The sequence below is a fragment of the Pteropus vampyrus genome, unplaced genomic scaffold, assembly GCF_000151845.1.
Source record: "Pteropus vampyrus isolate Shadow unplaced genomic scaffold, Pvam_2.0 Scaffold423, whole genome shotgun sequence".
Taxonomy (NCBI): domain Eukaryota; kingdom Metazoa; phylum Chordata; class Mammalia; order Chiroptera; family Pteropodidae; genus Pteropus; species Pteropus vampyrus.
In genome coordinates this window covers 705,673-726,338 of record NW_011889204.1, presented here as the reverse complement: position 1 = coordinate 726,338, position 20,666 = coordinate 705,673, and the positions used below count along the sequence as shown (strand labels likewise).

The window sequence follows — 20,666 nt, the reverse complement described above, 5'->3', positions numbered from 1 at the left end:
GGGGGTAATTCTGCCTCCCAGGGGACATTTAGCAATGTCTGGAAACATTTTTGGTTGTCACAGCTTTGGAGTGGGGTGGATGCTACTGGCATCCAGTGGGTAGAGTCTGGGTATGCTGTTAAACATCCCATAATTCACAGAATTATCTGGCCCCAGATGGCAATAGTGGGCCTGATAAACTCTGGGTTGGGCCGAGAGTTCTTAGATACAACAACGAAAGCACAAGCCATAAAAGAAAAAAAGAAGATACATAAGACTTTATCCAAATAAAAAACTTTTGAGTTTCAAAAAACACCATTAAGAAAATGAGAAGTCAAGGCTCACATTGGGAGAAAATGTTGGCAAACCACCTATCAGAACAAGGACTGGTGTCTGGGACATCTGAAGAACTCGCGCGACTCAGTAAGAAGACGACAAACAATCCCGGTTTAAAAAATGGGCAAAATACTTGAGTAGATATTTCACCACAGAAGATACACAAATAGCTAGTGTTACGGGTTGAAACTGTGTACCCCTAAAAGATATGTTGAAGTCCTAATCCCCACTACCTCAGAAGGTGACCTTGACTGGAATAGGGTTTTTGCAGATGTAATTAGTTAAGATGAGCTCCTACTGGAGTCAGGTGAGGCCTCAATCTAATATGAGTGGTGTCCTTATAAGAAGATGACTGGTGTCCTTATAAGAAGACATATTAGGTGAGAACGCCATATGACAAGAGAGGCAGAGACTGGAGTTACACAGGGACAAGCCAAGGCCTGCCAAGGGCTGCCTGCAACACCAGGAGCTAAGAGAAGGCATGGGACAGATTCTCTCCTAGTGCACTAAGACAGCACAGCCCTGCCCACACCTTAATTTTGGACTTCTAGCTTCCAGAACTGTGAGACAATAAGCCACCCAGTTCGTAGCACTTTGTGACAAGAACCCTGGAAATCTAATACAGCCAGCAGACATATAAAAAGATGCTCAACATCATTAGTTGTTAGAGAAACACAAATTTAAAACACAATGTAATATCATTTCATACCTACCAGGACAGCTCTAACTAAAACGACAGACAACAGCAAACTTCAGAGAGGATGTGGATAAACTGGCAGCTTCACAGTTACTAGTGGGAATATAAAAATGGGTAGAGCCACTCTGGAAAAGAGTTTATCCATTTCTTTAAAAGTTAAACATAAATTTGCTATACCCCCCTCCCCAGGAATTCCTGGGTAACTCACCCACCAGAAATGAAAACGGACGAGCACACAAAGACTTGTGCGCAAGTGTTCATAGCCGCGTTGTTTAAAACAGTCACAAAAGTGGAAACGGTGCAAATTGTTTCAACCAGTGAACGGACGAAAAGTGGTTTATCCATGTGATGGACTAATACTCAGCAGTGCAGAGAAATGGACTCTCCCGCTACATGCTCCAACACGGTTAATCCTCAAAAACATCACACTCAACAAAAGCCGCCAGATGCAAAAGACTCCGTACCATGTGAAATGGTCAGAAGAGGCGGACCTAGAGAGAGAACAGATTACTCGTTGCTTTGGGCCTGGTGGGCAAGGGAAGGGCCGACAGGGACTGGCTATGACGTGTGTCAAGGGCCTGAACCATGGGGATAGCACTGCAACTCTGTACGTGGACTAACAGTCCCTGAAATGCACACTTAAAACAGGTGAATTTTATGGTACGTAAATTAGACCTCGAAGAAACTACTTACATGTGTAAGTGCACTAAATAAACACTCCAGTCAAAGGCAGAGATTGTCAGAACAGATGAACAAAAAAAAAAAGCAGTCCAGCTGTCTGCTGTCTACAAGAGAAGCACTTTGAATTCAAAGACACGGACGGGGTGGTAGTAAAAGGATGGAAAAAGATATACTGAGCCACGTATGTAGCAAGCACAGGAGAGCTGGAGGGGCTGTATTAACAGCAGACGCACGAAATGCACCAGGAACGTGACAGAGGCACGGAGGGCATTTCATCACGATACAGGGTCAACTCTGTGGGATGACGGAGTGATTACAAGTATATATGCTGAGGACAAAAGAACTCCAACACAGACGAAGCAACGCAGAGCGCGGGAAGGAGAAATGAGCGAATCTACCATTATAATCGGAAGCTGCTATGTTCCTCTCTCAGTAACTGGTAGGACGAGGAAACGGAAATGCGTAAGGATATAGAGGTGTCCCTGGCCTATGACGGGTGCTCGAGCAATATCTCCAGTCAATGAGTTCTTGCTAAGTCCGTTTGGTAAGATTCTTCTAGCACGATCGACCTGGGTCAAGGAGGAGGAAACAAAAAAGCCGCTGCCGGCCGAGCACGAACTGCACGGCCCCGGCACTGTGCCCAGGCTCTACACGGATCGTCATCATTCACCCCTTGCCTGGATGTCGGAAAAAGAGAAAGCTGCTGACTCGCGGAGTGGGGGCCGACCCTGGTAAGGGATTCCGACGGACGGACGGAGGTGCTTGGCCTTTGCCCCTTGGCAAGGTTGAGACGGTAACGGATATCAATTTAGATGGCTAGAGCTCTAACTTCAAGTGGAAAAAAGATCTTTCTTCGTTCTTTGTCTTTTTTGGGGAGGAACCACAGAATGTTACTTTGTTTTGCACGCAAAGCTTATCTTAAAATGCTGTCTTCTGAGATGACTCTCACTGTGGCGGCTTCACAGCCGCGGGCTCCTTCCCGGCTAGCACCCCCTGGCAGTGTGGTCGGCCGGCTTCCTATCCCCTTCAGGCTGGGCTGGCCGTGACTCTGACTAATAGGATGTGGCAGAAGTGGGGCCCTGAGACTTCCGGGGCCTCAAGGGGCCCGAGGGGGTGCTGGCCCCACCCTCTTGGCAACTCAGTGACAATGGTGCTGTGAAAATGCCCAGCACACCCACCGGAGGACAGAGGCCACGTGTAAGAGGCCCTGCTGCCAGACCATGACGGAGGCCACCGTGGACCTTCCCGCCCAGCGGACCTCCGGCCAGATGCAGCCACAGGAGAGGGTCTGGGTGAAACCAGCCGAGGACCTGATCAGCTGACACACAGAACGGGGAGGAAGAGACTTGCTTTTTTAAGCCACCAAGATTTGGGGTGGTTTGTACCAGTTGGCAAAGGCTAAGTGGTTCACGCACAGGCACCACCCTGAGCGAATGAGCCAGACGCAGAGGACATCATCCTGTATGACGCCATTTATACAAATTTCAAAAACAGGGCGAGAACTTAAGAGGGGCTTCAGCAGTGGGGGTTCTGATGACCTGGTGGCGCTCATACAGCCCTGTGCACCCTGGGAGGAGTCTCTGGGGCACGATCAGGTGACTCCGCCTGCTGACATTCCTTTGGAGGAGTTCTCTGCACAGAGGAGCTCTCGGGGCTGCTGCACAAGGTCCTGCCACGGGCTTTTACTCGGTGCTCGCCCGTCGACAACCAGCGTGGGCCGTGACGGCTCGGTAGTGGGGCGCCCTGGGGAACAAAGTGGACGCTATCCCTGCCCTCGTGGCACCTGCAGTTCACTAGTGGAGAATAAAAGGTAGTGCGAATAAGCAGCAGCTAAAAAAAAAAAAAGACGAATCAATCATGAAAGGTAAAATCAAAATAAATGCCAAAAAGTAGCGCACGATCGGCTGCTAAATGAGCTGCATCAACCAACTCCCTGCAGCGTGTCGCCCACACAGCAACGTGAGCTTTCACTCTGCTTCCGGTGGTTCCTATTTCAGGAGAACTCACTCGGCTTCTCCCTTTGAACGTCTGACTTACACCTGTGTGACTCCTCTTGGCAGCAGATCGCAGCTGAAGTCTCACACATCACCATGACCAACAACCGCTTGATGAACGTCTATTTCGTAGTTCCTGCCATTCTGCAAAATCGAGTGGGATGCATTGGTCACTCTGCCTACTATTAACAGACAACTGCTGTCTGATACAGCGGATATATTCATATATTTTATATACCATAGGGCACACAGAATTTAGATACCACCTGGCTCAGTTTGAGTCCTTACAAGTCACAGCGATGGAAGCAAGGGCCTCGCCAACTGCCCGGAGCACAGATGTCTTCAGTTCTGAAGACGGAAGGGTCGGCAGGCCGTGCCCTCCTCCCGAGACTAAGACGTCAAGCGTTTCATCTTTGAACGCCATGTCATAGAGATTCGACTGGGTGAGCAGAAACAGGTTTATTACATAAAAATTGTAAAATGAAATAAGGTAGAATGCACTTAAGTACAAAAAATAGGTAAAAATCAGAAATATATATGTCTCACTCCAAAAAAGTACTATTATTCCAAAAATCTGTGATAACAGGAAGAAGCCATGCACTGCTTTGGTATTTATTAAAAAAAAAATGAGATAAGTTTGCTGTAGAACATTGGTCAACCATTTCTGCATCTGTTCCCATGGAAACCAATGTTGGACAAATAAGGTTTGTGAATGCCTGAGAATCATGAGATGTCTCCGAGCCCTCACCTTGTTTTGAGCCATCCAACGTCTGTTTCCATAGAAACCAGAGTGGAAACGGTGGCAGTGGCCATGAGTCAGCCTGTTGGGTGGTTCATTGAAGCCAAGGTCAGACTGCACAGGAGCGGTGTTGTAGAAATAAACGAATTTAGAAAAAAAGCAAAAGCCTTAATTGGTAACAGTCGTTTTTTTATGGACTTGGTTAAATAATGGAAAGGCCCAGCAAGTAACACAGACATAAGGCAGACGATTCTTTGCCAATTAGGTAACGGAATTAAAAGTGAATCTGCACTGCGCCGAGCAAGCTGACCACAGCGGGGCCGGGCGGAGGTGACGAAGTGCCGCTGGCGCTCTGTCCGCGCACCTGAGGCAGCTTCAGGTGGGTGGACCAGCTCACAGGTTCCATATGAAGGTGGCCAAAGAGGAAGGAGGCCACGGCCCAAGCACTCGACAGCACGCCTGGGTCTGTGGGGCGCTAGGGCACCTGAGCCGGTCAGGAACCGACTGGGTTCTAGGCCCCCGCATCTTCCGTTCCAGCCAGATAGGAGTATGTGCTGCCCGTGTACGATCCAGCCCCCTCCAAGCCTGTGTTCCCCGTTTTTGTTAAAGGCATCACCATCCTGCCAGCTTTCTAAGGTCCAAGGTTCCAGCCTTCGGTTCCTAATGACATGCCCTGTTAGTTACCATTCCCAGCCGGTTTTACCTCCGGAGGGGGCCCTGCCATAGGCAAAGAGGAGCATCATACCGCCCTGACACGCAGCGGGAGGGAGAGCAGGCACACAGGTTCTCACGCCGGCCCGAGTGTGAATATCGGTTCCACCAATGACCGCCCCTAGAACCTTGAGAAAGTTCCCGAAGCTCTCTAAACTCTGGTTTTCTCATCTATAAAATAGGGCTATTAACGGAACCCATTTGACCGAGTGGGTAAGTGCGTGGATGCCTGTAAAGCTCCCGGCCGTCCCACACCCAGTAAGCACTGCTAAGCTTTCCGGATCTCAGTTAACTGGAACGCTGGCTGACGCAGGCAGGATGAACCTCCCCAAGGCACGGCTCTGTTCACACCCAGCCCGGGCCCACAAATACTCGGTGACTCTCCATTTTCTGCAGTTTGGCTCACTGCAAATCACCCTTCCAGCTTTTTAGCCCATTTCTCCCCACCGGGTGCCCCTAGCTGAGGCTAAAGTGAGCCATCCTTGCTTGGTGTCAGGCCCGCGCTCTCGGCTCACGCTGCCTCGGCCACTGAGATCGGGAACCTCGCAGCTCAAACACTCTCTTACATGCTAAGTGTTAAAATAAAACTTCCTTTGGAAAGAGCTTCGGCCTTTATCAGCTGGGGTGAATGTGAAGGGGATCAATGTGAATCTTGTCACCAGACGATAAGGTGTGAGGATGGCAGTAACTGTCCCCGCCTGGCACCCGGGCAGCAGAGGGCATGAAGGAAGTAGGAAAAAATCACAGGGAAGGTTCGAGGCCGTGCGAGGTCCCGGGAGCTCCTTTATGCTCGCAGAGCCCATTCAGGGGGAAAAGGGAGATGAGGCTAGAAGTCTGGCAGGGCCAGGCTGTGGGAGCCTCGTGGATTAACTGTGTCTTTTATTTTCTCTATTCTGATGCTTTGACATCTCGAGTCTTCCTGAGGCCTGTCTGTCCCAGGTTGGCCAGTTCCTGGAGATAATAACTCACTGGGGAGCACACCTTTCAAATGCAAACCAACCAGTCCAGAGTCCACACTCTACCCAGCAGACTCACAGTCCAGGCCATTGTCCGCCAGCCCCAGTCAGCCCGGGGCCAGGTACTCCGAGAGCTAGGGACGGCCGCTATGCCCAGAGCCCAGAAACTATTCAAACTTGCCAGCCATAAACCAGCTTAGCCTGTCCCACCCTCTCCTTCCCCGGAAACCAATGTGGCACAGGCTCTTGGCCACCTAGCCCTTCTCTCTCTGCCTCCTGAGGACCCTGGCGCTTCCCTGCAGAGCCCCCAGGGTGTGGCCCCCAGGGTGTGGCCCCCTCTGCCCCTTAGGAACTGGAAGTAAAAAACTCTCTTTTCAAAGACAATTGTCTTCTGACCTGTGAGCCTACTGAACCTTGATTTCTATTAAGACACTCTATTTTGAAATACCTGAGGCCATATTCTGATCTAAAGCTCCTCACGGCGTGCTTCTGCCCAGGCCCTGAGTACGTCGGGACACCAGGTGTAAAAGCACCGGCACTTAATGTGGCTCCCCACGGCCAGGCATGGTGAGCCTGAAGCTGACGACAGTGGTGATGCTGATGACGATGACAGAATCGTGGTGGTGACAGTGGGCGCTAACATTCACCAGGGGCTCACAATGTCCCAGGAACAGGGCCAAGCGCCTGGATGCCAATCATCCCTTAGTGATGCCAGACGGACTGCGATGTCACAGAGGCCAGAATCGTTCTGCTGCCCGAAGCTGCCCTTTCTTTGGATACTCTTTCTACCCAGGGCCTTGTTTTGCTAAACGCATCTGAAGAGACCATTATATTAAGTTCCACCTTGAAAAATCAATGATATGGAATTTTTTTTTAAAGGAACAAGACCCAGTTCTCTGCTTTCTACATTGATGCTTTAGGAAATATGGTTAAAAATATAAAAAGTCTGGCCTTCCTGTGTCACAGCCGACCACCCGAGAGGGTCACTGGGGTCGTTTACTGCAGCCACCTCGGGGGTCAACCCGCCAGTCATCCTCCTCCCTGTACCAGCTTCACTCCCTCAGGAGAATACGTGCGCGTGTGATGCTGGGCCCCGTGTGGTGGGTGGAGGCAGAACTGGCGAGAAAAAACGAAATGAAACTAATTCCAGTCCCTAGGAGAAGATGAAAAACCCTCTTATCCATTATATGAACTCAGAGTACATTTTCGTACCCAGACTCATAAACACCATAGAAAACAAAACTGTAAACCAATGGTTCTCAAAGTGTGGTCTGGGGAACCTGTGACGGCTCAAGACCCATTTAGGGGGCCTGTGAAATCTAAACTATGTTCGCAAAAATATGTTATTTTATATACCATATGTATTTACCATAATTATAAACTGTAAATACAAAATTACTTTAATGTATTTAATTACATTATTTTTCACTCCTTCTTATGATATAGTGAAGTTTTCTAGAGGCTACATGTGACGATATCACTCTGATAGCTAGTTTAATGTATGTTTGAATATTCTTGTGTTCTCTAGATTTTCATAACTAACTTTGCGCTCAGTACATCTATTTTGTTTATATCTACTATAACAGATATGCTTCCTTCTCACCCAATAAATTGTTATTTTGAAATCTTGACGTTTTCCTTTTCCTAATCAGAAACCGGCTAAAAGTACACTTACTGTTTTATTTTTAGAATTAAAACAACAAAAGAAAAACTTAGTCCTAAGTTTTAAAATTTTCTCTAAAACTTTAAAAACTTAAGACTCGTTTATTCTAAAATAAAAGATAAAAGAAAATTTGTTTATAATATCTTTTTTCATATTTTTAAGGATGGATCACTGGCTTAAAAAACAGCTCAGAGGACTCACTTTCTCCACTCATATAAGCCATTAATATGGAAAGATGTTGAAAAAAATGAAAGAACTTATCAGAAAGTTCTCTGACTCATGGAAGGGAGGAATCTATTCAAGCGAGGAAGTGCAAATAAAGAATATAAATATGACGGAAGCTATCTTCCCTTCAGTTTTATAGACGTCAATAATTTATCTTACTGGGTCTTATGTAACAGTACATATTTGAATAGTATTATATGCCAATTAAATTGAGGTATAATTTTGAGATCAATTATTCAGATTCTAAAGAAAAAGGATTTGAATATTTTAAACATAGACGTGATGAATTCTTTAAAAGTGAAAAATGGAGAATTTGTTGTAACCTTTCAAACTAGATTTAAAAGCCACTGAAGCTGCATGATGGGTATACGAGAACTCTCTGTATTATTTTTTTCTATAAATCCTAAATTATCCCGTCCTACAAAAAAAAATGATTAAAAAAACAAAGCCACGGAAGCACCTCGAAGGGTAAGTTAGCGCTGTGCCTTGGTTGAAGAAACACGCGCACCAGCTTCGTGCAGCTGACGCTGCTGAGTGCCTGCCGCATGGAGAGGAAGAAAAAGAGATTACGGCATGTGCTACTTTCCGATAACACAGCAGCTCGTTGCATAAAGACGAAGCGGCAAACGCGAATGCGAGTTAACATCTCATCTGCAGAAGTATGCCTGGACTTGCTCTTGGCGTTGTACTCATCAGAGATCTTCCATGGAAATGCTTGGTGACAAAACACAAGCCAGGCTGGCCGAAATACTGATCGTCGTGACTTTCCTGGTTTGTGCTGAGACAATGGCACTGCCATCTGCTCTGACGGCACAAAGGCAACGGAGGGTTAGACCACTGCTGCCTGAGCGTCGTCAGCCAGGGCGATGCCCCCGAACTCCAGGAGCAGTCGCCATGTTCCCCACTGCCACCAGAGAGAGGAATGACAGGCAGACAGATGATAGAGAGATGACCGGGTTTCATCTAACAATGTCACTGAAGAAGGAGCAGGAATTAACTTTTTAAATCTTGACTCTTGCGGTCCATTTTTAAAAAACATTTTGTGGAACGAAATGGGATGTATGTGAAGGTTATCTAGAGGAAAAGCGTTTATGAAATTATCTGAGCTGCAAGCTGAACGAGGCACTTTTTTCAAAGAAACCAATAATGTCAGAATAGTTACTCTGAACTTTAAATATTATGTATATTTTCTATGCCTAGAATAGACTACATGTAAAATTCGGCGTTAAGGGAAACCTTAGTCATAACAAAAATCCCAGAGGCTGTAAAAGAAAAGCCAACATAATTCGATATAGTTATCTTTTAAAATTTTTTTAAAGATTTAAGGCAGAAGAGTTTATAAAAAATCAAGTCAATAAATATATCTTTAAAATATTTGCAATGGAGGTGAAAAAGGGTCAGTATCTGTAATATACAGAGAATTCATACAAATTGATGTGAAGAGACAAATACATTTGGATATGAATGTATTTCAAAGGAGAAGGGATATGAATAGGAAATTACAGCGGAGGAATCCAAATACCCCATGAAGCAAACACAAAGACATTCAAACTCACTACTCAATGGAGATGCAAAATCAAAAGAAAGAGCAGATAGCACGTTACCGCCATTAGACTGGCAGAAAGAAAGAGTATTCTCTGAGTATCCGGGCACTTCCTGTGTCCCTCATAGTCATGAACCGGTAATTCATTCTCTATCATTTGCTCTTTGTGTATTCCTTATAAGAGACAAGGCGGTGCAGCGGCTAACAGCGTGGACTGCCGAGTCGGACCGCCTGGCTTTGACTCCCGGTGCCATCACTTACTTAGCTGTGTGAACTGGGCAAGCGATCTTCTCCCCCTCAGTTTCCCCATCTGTGAAACGGGGCTAACAGCAGCACCTACCACGGGGCTGTGGTGAGGAGCAGACGGGTGAAGACACGTGAGGCGCCCAGAGCAGCGCCTGGCACTTGGTGCTGCTACGCCAGTGTGGGCGGCGTGACTGGGCTGTTATCACCTCGCCCATCTAGACTTAAACGCTCGGAGGTGTTTTAAACCATCAATACTCTTGGTTTTCTTTTGCCGACCTTTCCCATTATTTCCTGGAACAGTGTTATTTCAAGATCTTCAGATATTTGTTGGGTAAATAAATGAATGACTCTTAGATGTGAGACGTCCCTAGAGAAGGAAATCGCTGAGCATGACTGTCATTTAACATGACGACGGGCAAGTAAAAGTCCATGGCTGATTTCACCTGGCATTTAAACCTATTTTGTTAAGAGGGAAGACTATTTGCCTTAAAATCAGGCCTCTAGAATAGTACAGGAAGGCCTTTCCTCCCCGTTTACAAAGATGAGCCAGACACAAGGAACACAGTCTTAGGAGGTCATAAGCAAACATGAGTCATTTGAAGTGAGGACATTAGCTCGGTGCTCCAGAGCCTTGTGACACACCATCAGCCCTTTGGGAACATATAGCATATATTCAACATAAAAATAAATTGTATTAAAAAACACATTTCTTCAAAGCACTAGATGAGATGCACTTGAACCCTTAACTTGTAGTTGTCACTCGCCCATTCTCTTGTGTGTCCTGTGCAAGCTTATCTAATGGTGCTTTTATCTCTCTGGAGGTTGTCAGGGGTCTGCGGTCTCGCAGGCTCAGCGAGTATAAGACGCAACCTAGAAAATGACGAAAACACCTGCCCGATGCCATCTTTTCCTTCCTCCTGCACGTGCCGCTTCTCCCTCTCAGCTGGATCCCTCCCAACAGCATTTAACCACCATGCTTAGGTCTCTCTCAAATTAAAAAACAACACAACACAAAACAAAAATGCCCAACTCTCTTCCCTTGCTCTTGGCCAGATTGGTGGGGAGAGCTGTAAATGCTCATCAGCTCCGTCCCGTTCCCTCGCCCCACGTGCTCCTCCGCCGCTCCGGCTTCTGCCCCGTTAGTCTACGAAAACGCCCAGCACTGACCTCTGTCCTCTAAGCACACGTGTAATTCATAAGGATGTGCGTAGATGTGTTTATTTTTCTGAAACAGACTCATACTGTTCACATTACTTTTCAATTTCCTTTTTCCATTTGACATTATATCCTGGACAGTCTCCGAGTCAGGAAAAAAAAAAAAAACAACTTAAATTTTTAATTCTGGCATGTAAATGTACGCGTCTTCAGACATAACTAAGTGTTAACAAGCAGAAAAAGTCATTACATTTTTAGAAATTGGAGGAGAAAATGAGGATTTGCGCCTGGGGGTCCTCTCGCGAGTTGCCAGCGAAGCGGGATGAGGAGCGGCCGAAGTGGCCAGAGCGCAGATGTCGGCCCGGGTGGCACGAAGCGAGTGTGACCGCGCCAGGCCCCGGCCTCGCGCCGGCAGGACCGTCGTGTCTTCAGAGGCACCAAGCAGCCAGCTGAAAACGACGGCTCCGCTATCGGTGTTTTGGGTCTAAATAGTAAATTTTAAAAGTATTTTACGTTGCTAGGCAAGATGACGCGTGACTCTGAGACCTCGAGAGTAATTCTGCTGCCGCCTTCAAAGCTGGCACCTTGGGAAGTGATACTCACGTTCCAGCAACGGTGCCACTTGCTCAAACGATTTTTGGAAAATCTCCTTTAGTCAGAGCATTTTTCACTGTCTTGTTTCTTTGCGATTTTAAAAGGCAGTTTTAAAAGTTAACACCCGGCCTTGGAGAAAGCTGAGTGAGACACAGACACGCTCAGCCTGCCCGGGGCGCCCTCGCCGATGCCTGCCGCGCACTATCGGGGTCATGATGGAGGTCGTCCAGGACCTGCCGACCTGAGTTCACCACCAAAAGTCAAGCTATGGCCCCAAAGGACAGATCCTTTCCCTAGGACTTCCCACCTTCACCCCTTCTAGGACACAAAGGCGGCGTCTCATGCCGTGCCCAGAAGACTGAGTCAGGAGCGGGGCAAACGATGGCCCCTGGGGCCAAGAGGCCTGTTTTGGGGTGTCCCATAAGCTAAGAACGATTTTCACATTTTCAAATATTTGAAAAAATTTTTTAGTGACACATGAAAATTACATGAAATTCAAGTTTTTAGTGTCCATGAAGTTTCATGGCAATACAGCCACATTCGTCTATTTATGTACTGTGGATGGCCACTTTGCATTAAAATGGCAGATTCGTGGGATTGAAATAGGCTGTGTGGCCCGCAAAGCCTAAAATGTTTACTGTCTTTCTCTTTCCAGAAAAAGCCTGCTGATTCCTGCTCTAAACCAGATTTTACTGCCATTGACTCTCTGGTGACCTCAGGTTGGTCTCCTTCCCTCTCTGGATCCGCCTTTGTAAAAGGTGCGGCCCGGATGCCCCTCTGAGGTCCAGAAGGCGCTTGTCAGACAAGGCTGTGAGCAAGAACACGTGCTGGTGCCACCTACAGCCCACGAAGAAAGTGGCAGGCAGGAGGCTGCCCGAGGAGGGCCAGTCACTCACTGGCAGATCTCGGCACAGCTGTACGTTTGGTGGAGGGCTCTTAAATGAGCTCTCTCCCCCATGAACAGAAACCTTTTAAATGGATAGACCACAAGTCCGAATAAAAATACAGCCTCCAGCATTCACTCCCCATGAAGGAGGAGGGATGCAAATCACTTACTACCACAGAGAACCAGAGAGTTCAGCGCATATGTTTTTTCTAGATCTCAGGGAAAAACTATGAAAAGAAGAGGCTTGTCATCTGAAAGTCCACCTAGAGCCCAGAGGTCACCATTCTTCACATCATGTCAGGTGACTCACCCATGTGACTTCTGAACCTTCAGGCTCTAAATAACCAGGCAAGCAGAGTTTCCACAGCCGGGGAAACCCACATCAAAAGGATGCAAATAACAGTGAGGTGGTTAGTTCCCCCAGCTCAGAAACAAGCCCCTGGCAGTGAGCCTCCCGCCCAGTGTCATTATCCGTGAGGAAGACAGCTGGCAGCTCGTAACCCTTCAAAGCAAAACTCTCAGGTTTGAAGAACGGTTATCTTTCAACCTGCCACAAATCCTGAGAGCCACACAGTGTGGCATCCCAGGCTGGCTGCAGCACCCCCGCCAAGGTGCAGCAGACGGTCCCTCAGACATGGCCACCCACAGTCCCCCTGGCCTGACCCTCCTGCTGCTGGGGTCTAACTGAGGTCCCACGGCCTGGCTGCTCTGGTGATGAGCCCTGAGCAGGACGCAGCCAAAGGGATGCTGAGACCGCAGACCTCGGAGAGGACTGGAAGCTTCCGCGTCTTCCCTCCTGGAGCCCAGCCGCCCGCCGACCGATGAGAAGTCCAGGCCGCACCCCTGAACGATCAGCGCTCACGTGGCTCACGTGGACAGAGGCTGTGCCGTGGAGGGCGTGAGGCCAGCCGGGACAGGGAAAGTGGCCACGTGACACCCCCAGTGAGCCCAGCAGAAAACCACCCAGCTGAGCACTAGCCAACCTACGGAACTATAAAAAAAATAACGTGGCAGGGATCAAAATCCTCATTTCCGGAGTAACTTTTCAAGGCAAGGACAAGACTCAGAATCATTTGGCACAAGTTCCCTATGTGGCATCAAGAGCCGCCAACTTACTTCATCATCTTCGTCTTCATCATCGTCAGATTCAAGAACACCATCCGGTAGCTCTTCTATGAGAAAAAAAAAAAATAAACAAAATAAACAAAATAAACCCAATGAATAGCTGCAAAAACAGCTGGGAGACTTGGTCAACAAAATCCCTCAGCCACTGCAGAGACGTGTGAAACGCCCGGACGAGAATTAGGTTACGACACAACAATCGTGTTCCTGTCCCATTTCAGCTAGTTTGATGTCGTCCTGAGCAATTTTAAATATCGCTCTCCATTTTTATAAAAAACACGGTAGTGGCGGCATGAGAAAAATTAAAAGCCGACATGTAATTTCAGAGGAATCTAGAGAAGAGCGAGCATCACTGCCAGGCACTGCTACAAACTGTCGCTTGTGCGATTTCACTTAACCCTTCCGATGATTTTGCTGACCCTTACCTCCACTTGATGGCACACAGCACATGGAGGCACAGAGAGGATGAGGGGCTTGTTTACGGTCACACTGCCAGTAAATGACAGAATTGAGATTCAGACCAAATCTATTTTGAAATCCCATGATTCTTCCACCGAGGACAGGGGGAGGGTCGTGACAGCTCAAGTTCCTGAAGGCTCCTGTGGTGCATTGCTAAATCTTCAGCGTTTACTCGAATGCTCTGATAATACTCAGCACTTCTGGATGATCGGTGTTTACTGATGAATGAATGGCTGACTTGTCTGGGTATCTCTCTCCCCCACTGCACTGGACTGTGAGTCCTTGGGGACGGAGCACCGCGTATCCTTTCAGCATCTGCTTTATTCTATCACTCGTTTCTTGAACAGTCGACAGGAAAGTAAAGAAAGCGGGAGGAAAGAGGAAAGGAAGTCGCGTAGGACGTAGGAAGAGGAGGAAACCAAAGACCATTCTTGAAGAGACTGGTGGCAGACTCGCCTACACTTAACTAAATCCCCAAACCATTTCCTAGAAAAGGAAACACGGAAACCCCAGAACACCCCCAAACTTCAACGCAGCTTTCCGTCTAAAGGGAAAGACTCCACTGCCTTGGCAGGACACCGACTTCTGTCCCCACCTCCTTGGGGCATGCATGGCTCCATGCCCATCACGAGCCACGCTGCTGTCATGGAGTCTATTTGGCCTAGAAAGCCGCTCTGCAGACAGGAGGATGTTCTGTCATTCTGCACCTGGGCTGAAGCCCGATCACCTAGCTTCTATTCCCCACTGGCCTGTGAACTGCACGACCCCACTCCATCCTCAGTAAAGGGCTTTCAAGCAAGTGGCTTTCAAAATGGAGATGTTGCTAAATTCGACAGTGATAAACCTTCCTTTTCTTTTAGAGTCTTAGACATTTCGGGGGCCACCAGCTAGTCCAGCTGCTCTCCCCTCCCTCAAGCCTGCTGGTTCCCACTCATCCTGTCCTGTGAACTCCTCTCCAGGATGACGGGGACATGAGCTTGGTCCCCAAGCCGTTCCTGGAGTTGTGGCACCCCATAAGGTGCCCTTGCATCGACAGCCCTGCCTTTCCTGAGGGCCCAGCTGGTGAGGCCGGCTCTGCCTTGCTCCTGCCCAGTGACCTGCCAGACCTCCCTGTCCTCTCCTCAGTGACTGGTGAGTGTCCGCTGGTCCCCTAGCTGAGCGCTAGGGTTACTGACAAACTTGTCGTGGTTGCTGGTGGCTGCTCGCCTCTGCCTGTCACATTACCGGGCTGGAGTCTCCCCTCAGGCTTCACCTGAGCAGCCCAACCCGCCTGTGGCTTAGGTCCCCAGGTAGCCAGAAGTCCTGCGCTTGGAGAGGGTTGAGATGGGCCTGAATGTATGAAAACCCTCGTACGTGTTTTCGTGTTCACTAAGAGATCAGTGCTCTAAATACAGATGGCGGCAATGCCATTTCACGTATCTTAAACTAGCAAATGGCTAATTCCTACTCTGCTATTAATTTCCACCCGAGGATGAAGAGGGGACTGGACAGAAACTGTCCAGCTCTCCTTCCTCTAGGCTCCATCGCGATGCTGGTGGGTTGATTTTGACGTGATGCTGATGACGCATATGCTAAGGTATTTGTGTGTGTATGTCTGCTCCTCCATCCAAATAAATGTTCAGTGACTTTCTAGTTTTGTTTCAAAGTAGCAGACTCCTGGGTATTCACCTCTGGACCTACCATTGTCCTGTGGATACAGAATAACTTAGATACTTGAGATAAAAAAAGAAATACTTTAGATACTCTTTATTTAAATTGGAACTCACTGAGCTAAGCAGGTATTTCCTAAGCTTTTCCTGAATACACAAGGCTTAAAGCTTTAGCTCTGCTCAGCTAACTTCTTGCCAAAGCACGTCCCCCTACAGAAATGTAAACTGACCCCCCCAACACACACATTCTTTGGCATGCTGCTCCAAGGGCCAGTTTTATGTAAGAGAAAGAGATGTTTTATAGCCGGAGAGGGATGGGGCCTCGCCCTGCCTCTTGGCTGCCAGGGAGGTGGTGAGTCTCGATGAGACTGAAACAGAGTCGGCCTTGAAGAAGGTCTCAAGTGCAGCCCTGCAGCTGCAGAGGACCCCTGGCTTGCGAGGGAGGAGTCGGCAGAGCTGGGACCATGGAGCAGAGGGGGAGCATCTCTTCCCCGCATCCCCCACCCTCCCAGATGGCAGTCCAGCCAGAGGAGGTTAGGGAGCAACCTCCACAGGACGGAGGGCAAGGTTTTATTTCGCTTAATTTTGAATATGCCCACCCCGCAGAACGGGGGTTCAGAGTCAGAAACTATGCTGCTGAGGAAAATAAAGTTCTAGTCCTTGCCCACCTGAATTTGGGGTGAGTTATACTAGCTCCAGAAAAAGCAGAAGGAAGGATGTTCAAAGGGAAATGGGCCCAGAGTCTGAAGGGTGAGTCTCCCAGCTGCTTTCTGGGGACAAGGCGCCCCCGTGACATCTGCGGTCTGCCCCCCGCATCCATTTCCGCATCCATCCCAGGCTACACGGTGGCATTGCCTGGAAGCTTCACACCCTATTTGCTCCTGGGGTTCCCCCAGAGATTCTGGTTTAATTGAGGTGAGGATTTCTAAATCTCCCAGGGGACTGCCCTGTGCAGCTTGGGCCATGAACCGTGAGCTGGAAGCCGCCTTTGGGCTTCTCCCGGTGCAGGGCTTCTGGCCCCTTCCGCTTGGCCCTGGTCAAGCTGCTGGCTTGGGGTCACGGTAGAGATCAAGAGACTGATGAGTTGCCTTTGTGTGCGGAACGGGATTTGCACACCTGGACTTTCAGAGATGTGGACTGCTGGGTGTCAGAGAAGGGCAGAGAGAAGGACATTAGGGACGAGCTTGGCCCTGGGATGCTGGCGGTGTCAGGTGCCTCTGGCACGTGTACGAGTCAGGTTCAAGGTGTGAGGAGTCCACAGAAAAAGCGAGGAGCTTCCTCACCACCCCAGGTTCCCATCCAAGGCGTCTCACACTGGCCTTTCCTGCTTATTATGGGATGTGGGTTGCCATGGTAATCGAGGAAGCCAAATAGAAAGGGGATCACATCCTTCCACGCTGTCGGTTGGCAACATAAGTTTTTCTGGGGTGAATGAACGAAGGCCGGAGGATGGCAACATTGTTTACAGCGGTGCTAGAAAGGCTGGCCTGTCACCCCTATCTGACCTAGGACATTCTTCTGAGGCGGGAGGTTAGGAGCGGGAAGCCGTGTAAAGGGAGCTCGCGTTGGAGGAGGAAGCCGTGTAAAGGGAACTCGTGTTGGAGCAGGAAGCCGTGTAAAGGGAGCTCGCGTTGGAGGACGGCTTCTGTAACTGCTTTTGAATTCTTTTTGCTGACTAGAAGCCCAAAGCGTGATGAGAGATTGTCGATCTCGAGATGATCTGGCCTTAACTGCCTGGTTGAGCCTTTGTCTATGGGTTCACTTGGGCCTCTGGAACGAATGCCAAGAGATGACAATCCCCTCTACGAAAGCCCACGTGTCTTTCTGGCATGTGTGAAAGAGTCAAAAGATAGACCATAGATTCTTGCATCGCACGAACCTGAATTAAGCTGCTTGATGATAAATTCAATCTGGCGGACTGTTTCGGCGTTGCCTTCTTTGATGAAGCAGCGAAGGATGTCTTCCATTCCCTAGAGGGACAGAGAGAGTAGCAGTTAACACTTCAGTGTTTTTTGGGGGGAGCCAACAACAGTTCAGTGGGGTGCTTTCGGCTAATCCCTCCAAAATACTTTCTTATACATGCACGATAAAAATCCCTCGGCTCAGTACTAAACATTCCTTTTGTTCTCTTTATAATTCACAGCGAAATTATTTTCTTCTTGATTATCTGAACTAATTATAACGTATTTAGGAAAAAAACTTACAAAATTTTAATAAGCATTCCCGTTACACGGTAGAGTTCTTCTCTGCATCAATGAGCAGTTTTGGCAATATGTTTTTTTTTTTGGTGCGGTGTGGGGGGTGATTTCTCTGCTGTGTTTTCCCTAAATTTCTACACTGCCTTCTGGATTTTACGGCCAAATGTGGCCTTTGAAAAGTAAAACCATAGGTTCAGAGAAGTAAACGAGGAAATAAAACCTCAGTTCAAACAGTCATCATTCTATTTCTATCAAAGAACCATAAAGTCACTACACTGTACATTACTGACTTCCTTATAAAATACCGACATCGTAATTTTCAATACTGACTAACAGAATTCCAGGGGAATGTCGAGGTCCCCTCTTCCTCTTTCCTTGCAGGGTTTGAATGCATATGTATGGCTGGAGGTGAGGAGGCCTTCTTGAAGGAAAAGTGTTATCTAATAATGAATCCAAAAAGCAGCAGCAGAATCCACAGGTGCCGGCCAAGAAACGGATGTAGTGACATGTGAACCCTGACCGAGGTGTGCCTGAAGTTGATGCCTGGACTTTCCAATTATATGAGCCAATACGTTCCTTTTTCATGAAGGCCAGGTTGGAATCAATAGCTCTGAAACTGAATTAAAGAAATGCAGTTTTGAACGTGGTGAGTTTCCATCACCTAAAGCAGAGCATCACCTTCTGGAAAGGTTAAGTCTGGACTGTAATTCTAGCTCCCCTGTGAATTAACCGTGTGACTCTGGTCAAATTATTTAACCTCTCCCAGCTGATTTCCTCAACTACAAAACGATGATGACAACTGGAATTAACATGAGATTAAAAAAAAATAAAGTCTATAACTGGGTGTTGGTTTTGTAGATGTATACATTTGTCAAATGCATTAAACTGAACTTGTAGGGCCAATGCATTTCACTGCGTGTAAATTACACCTAAAAACTGCAGCTAGGTCAATGGCCGGCACACGGATGCTCAGTAAATGGTTGAGGTTGCGCTTGTTGTACCTGGAAGTGGTTTGCGGCTCAGAAGCGAGGTCTGGTAGCTGAAGACAAGGAAGTAAACAAGGTTCCCTAGTGATAGGTGAGGACAGAACCTTAGAGAACCTAACACTTAACCAGGAGGCAGAGACAGGAAGGCGTGGTGGGGAAGGGGAAATCCAGGGATGCGCGTTTAAAGGAGGGCGCGTCCGGCTCCTGTGGGACCGGAAGCCTGGGATTGTCTTACCAAAGAGTCAGGCCCTTCACTGTCAGGAGAGTTGACTTTACGTCACTGTATCTCATAAACTGACATCCCCACTCTCTGTCACTGCCCACGGGAAGGGCCAGAGGAAGAGGAACACATCAAGTGAAGGCAGCGTGATAAACCCTAAAACGCGGACGGTCAGGATCGTCACTAGCCCATCGGTGCCACTGTCCTCGACATTCTCACCAGTGGAGCGAGACAAATCATTCATCAGGCTCTCTGTGCTCTTCCCAGACGTTATTCCTGCAAACGATTATCTGCTCATATACTGAAAGAGCTTTTCATTTTCATTCGTTCTCTTTGGTACAGCTCTAGCTCGGTTGTTACTTGGTGGTGGTCGGGGACGGGGGGGATCACAATTTCCTTCTCTGTAATTAGGAGGATTACTCGGAGGAAGTTTCTTAATAATAAATTCCCCAGGCATGTGGCCTGGATTCTGCTCATCGAATACACCCACGAGAGACTGACTTGGCAGTGGGTACTGTGAAGAACCCAGCACACTGGGAAACACACGCCTTTCTGGCAGGTGGGTGGTGGTGGCATCCAGTCCTTGTTCTGGTACTGTAGGTGTGAGCTGTGGGCCTGGGGGGGGCGCGGTCATGGTGCAAGCTGCAGTGGTGGTATCACTGGAGTGGCCCTAGGGAGTGTGGCCGTTCCTCCTGGCTCTGTGGCTTCTAACCCAGCTCCCTGGCAACCCAGAGCCTTCACAAGTGACGAGCATGTGGTCTGCCCCAGCCCAGGGAGAATGTCCAGCCGGGCTTAGATCCCGGGGGAACTAAGCTCCATTGCCACACTTACTCTAACCCTGGCACAGGTGGCTTTGGAGTGTGGGCCTCAGGGTGGCCTACCATCTGACCTGCTCTCCAGCCCCAGACCCTGGTAGTCTCTTCAAGTTCAAATGGGCCTCAGGACACTGATTTCTCTTTTTCTCCTGCTTTTTTTTTTTTTTTTGGCTATTATTTTTAAGACCACCATAATAGAATGTGGCACTAATAAAATTTTTATGTATTTGTCATTCTCCACAAGTACACAAATGTTTTATACAGTTGCAAAAACAGAGTTCTTATAACGTCATATTCTGCTTTTATCTCTCATTATACAATTAAAGATTTCCATACCGCCTCATTCTGCTTTTCCCAATTATCATCCTCAATAGCTGTTAATTTTTTGAGCAAAAGAGCTATAATTTCATTAGCAATTTCTCTATTACTAGAAATCATGTTTCTTCCAGTTTTTCACCGTTATAAAAATGTTGAATTGAGCATCTTCCCAGTAGACCTCTTCTCTGCATCAATGACCAGAGAAAAATAAATGAATCCAAACAATGGATGGTTTAGTAGTTTCTCACATAAACTGCCAAGCTGTTCCCCAGAAGGTCTGTGCCGACACAGCCTGCAAACACCGGCAGGTCTGGGAACATCCGCTTGGCCACCACTCCCCCAGCACCGGCACCAGCGGACATTACGATGGTGAGATTATGAGATGTTTTCCTCATTATCTGATTTTCTTTATCACTGTTATGGGCAAAAAGAATGTAATTCCTTTATCAATCTAAAACTTTCCTCAAGGATAAGAGCGAAATGTGGGAAGTCTC

General features: G+C 47.9%; 1 protein-coding gene across 1 annotated transcript in view; it reads right to left on the bottom strand.

Annotated features, from left to right (window-relative positions):
* Positions 1-20,666, bottom strand: part of ARMC9 (armadillo repeat containing 9) — a 103,892-nt gene that overhangs the window by 20,623 nt on the left and 62,603 nt on the right. The window contains exons 19-20 of the mRNA XM_023523855.1: positions 17,515-17,605; positions 13,522-13,577 (exon numbers count right to left, since the gene is read on the bottom strand). Of these exons, the coding sequence (XP_023379623.1) occupies positions 13,522-13,577; positions 17,515-17,605 (147 nt within the window). The remainder of the gene's footprint in view (positions 1-13,521; positions 13,578-17,514; positions 17,606-20,666) is intronic.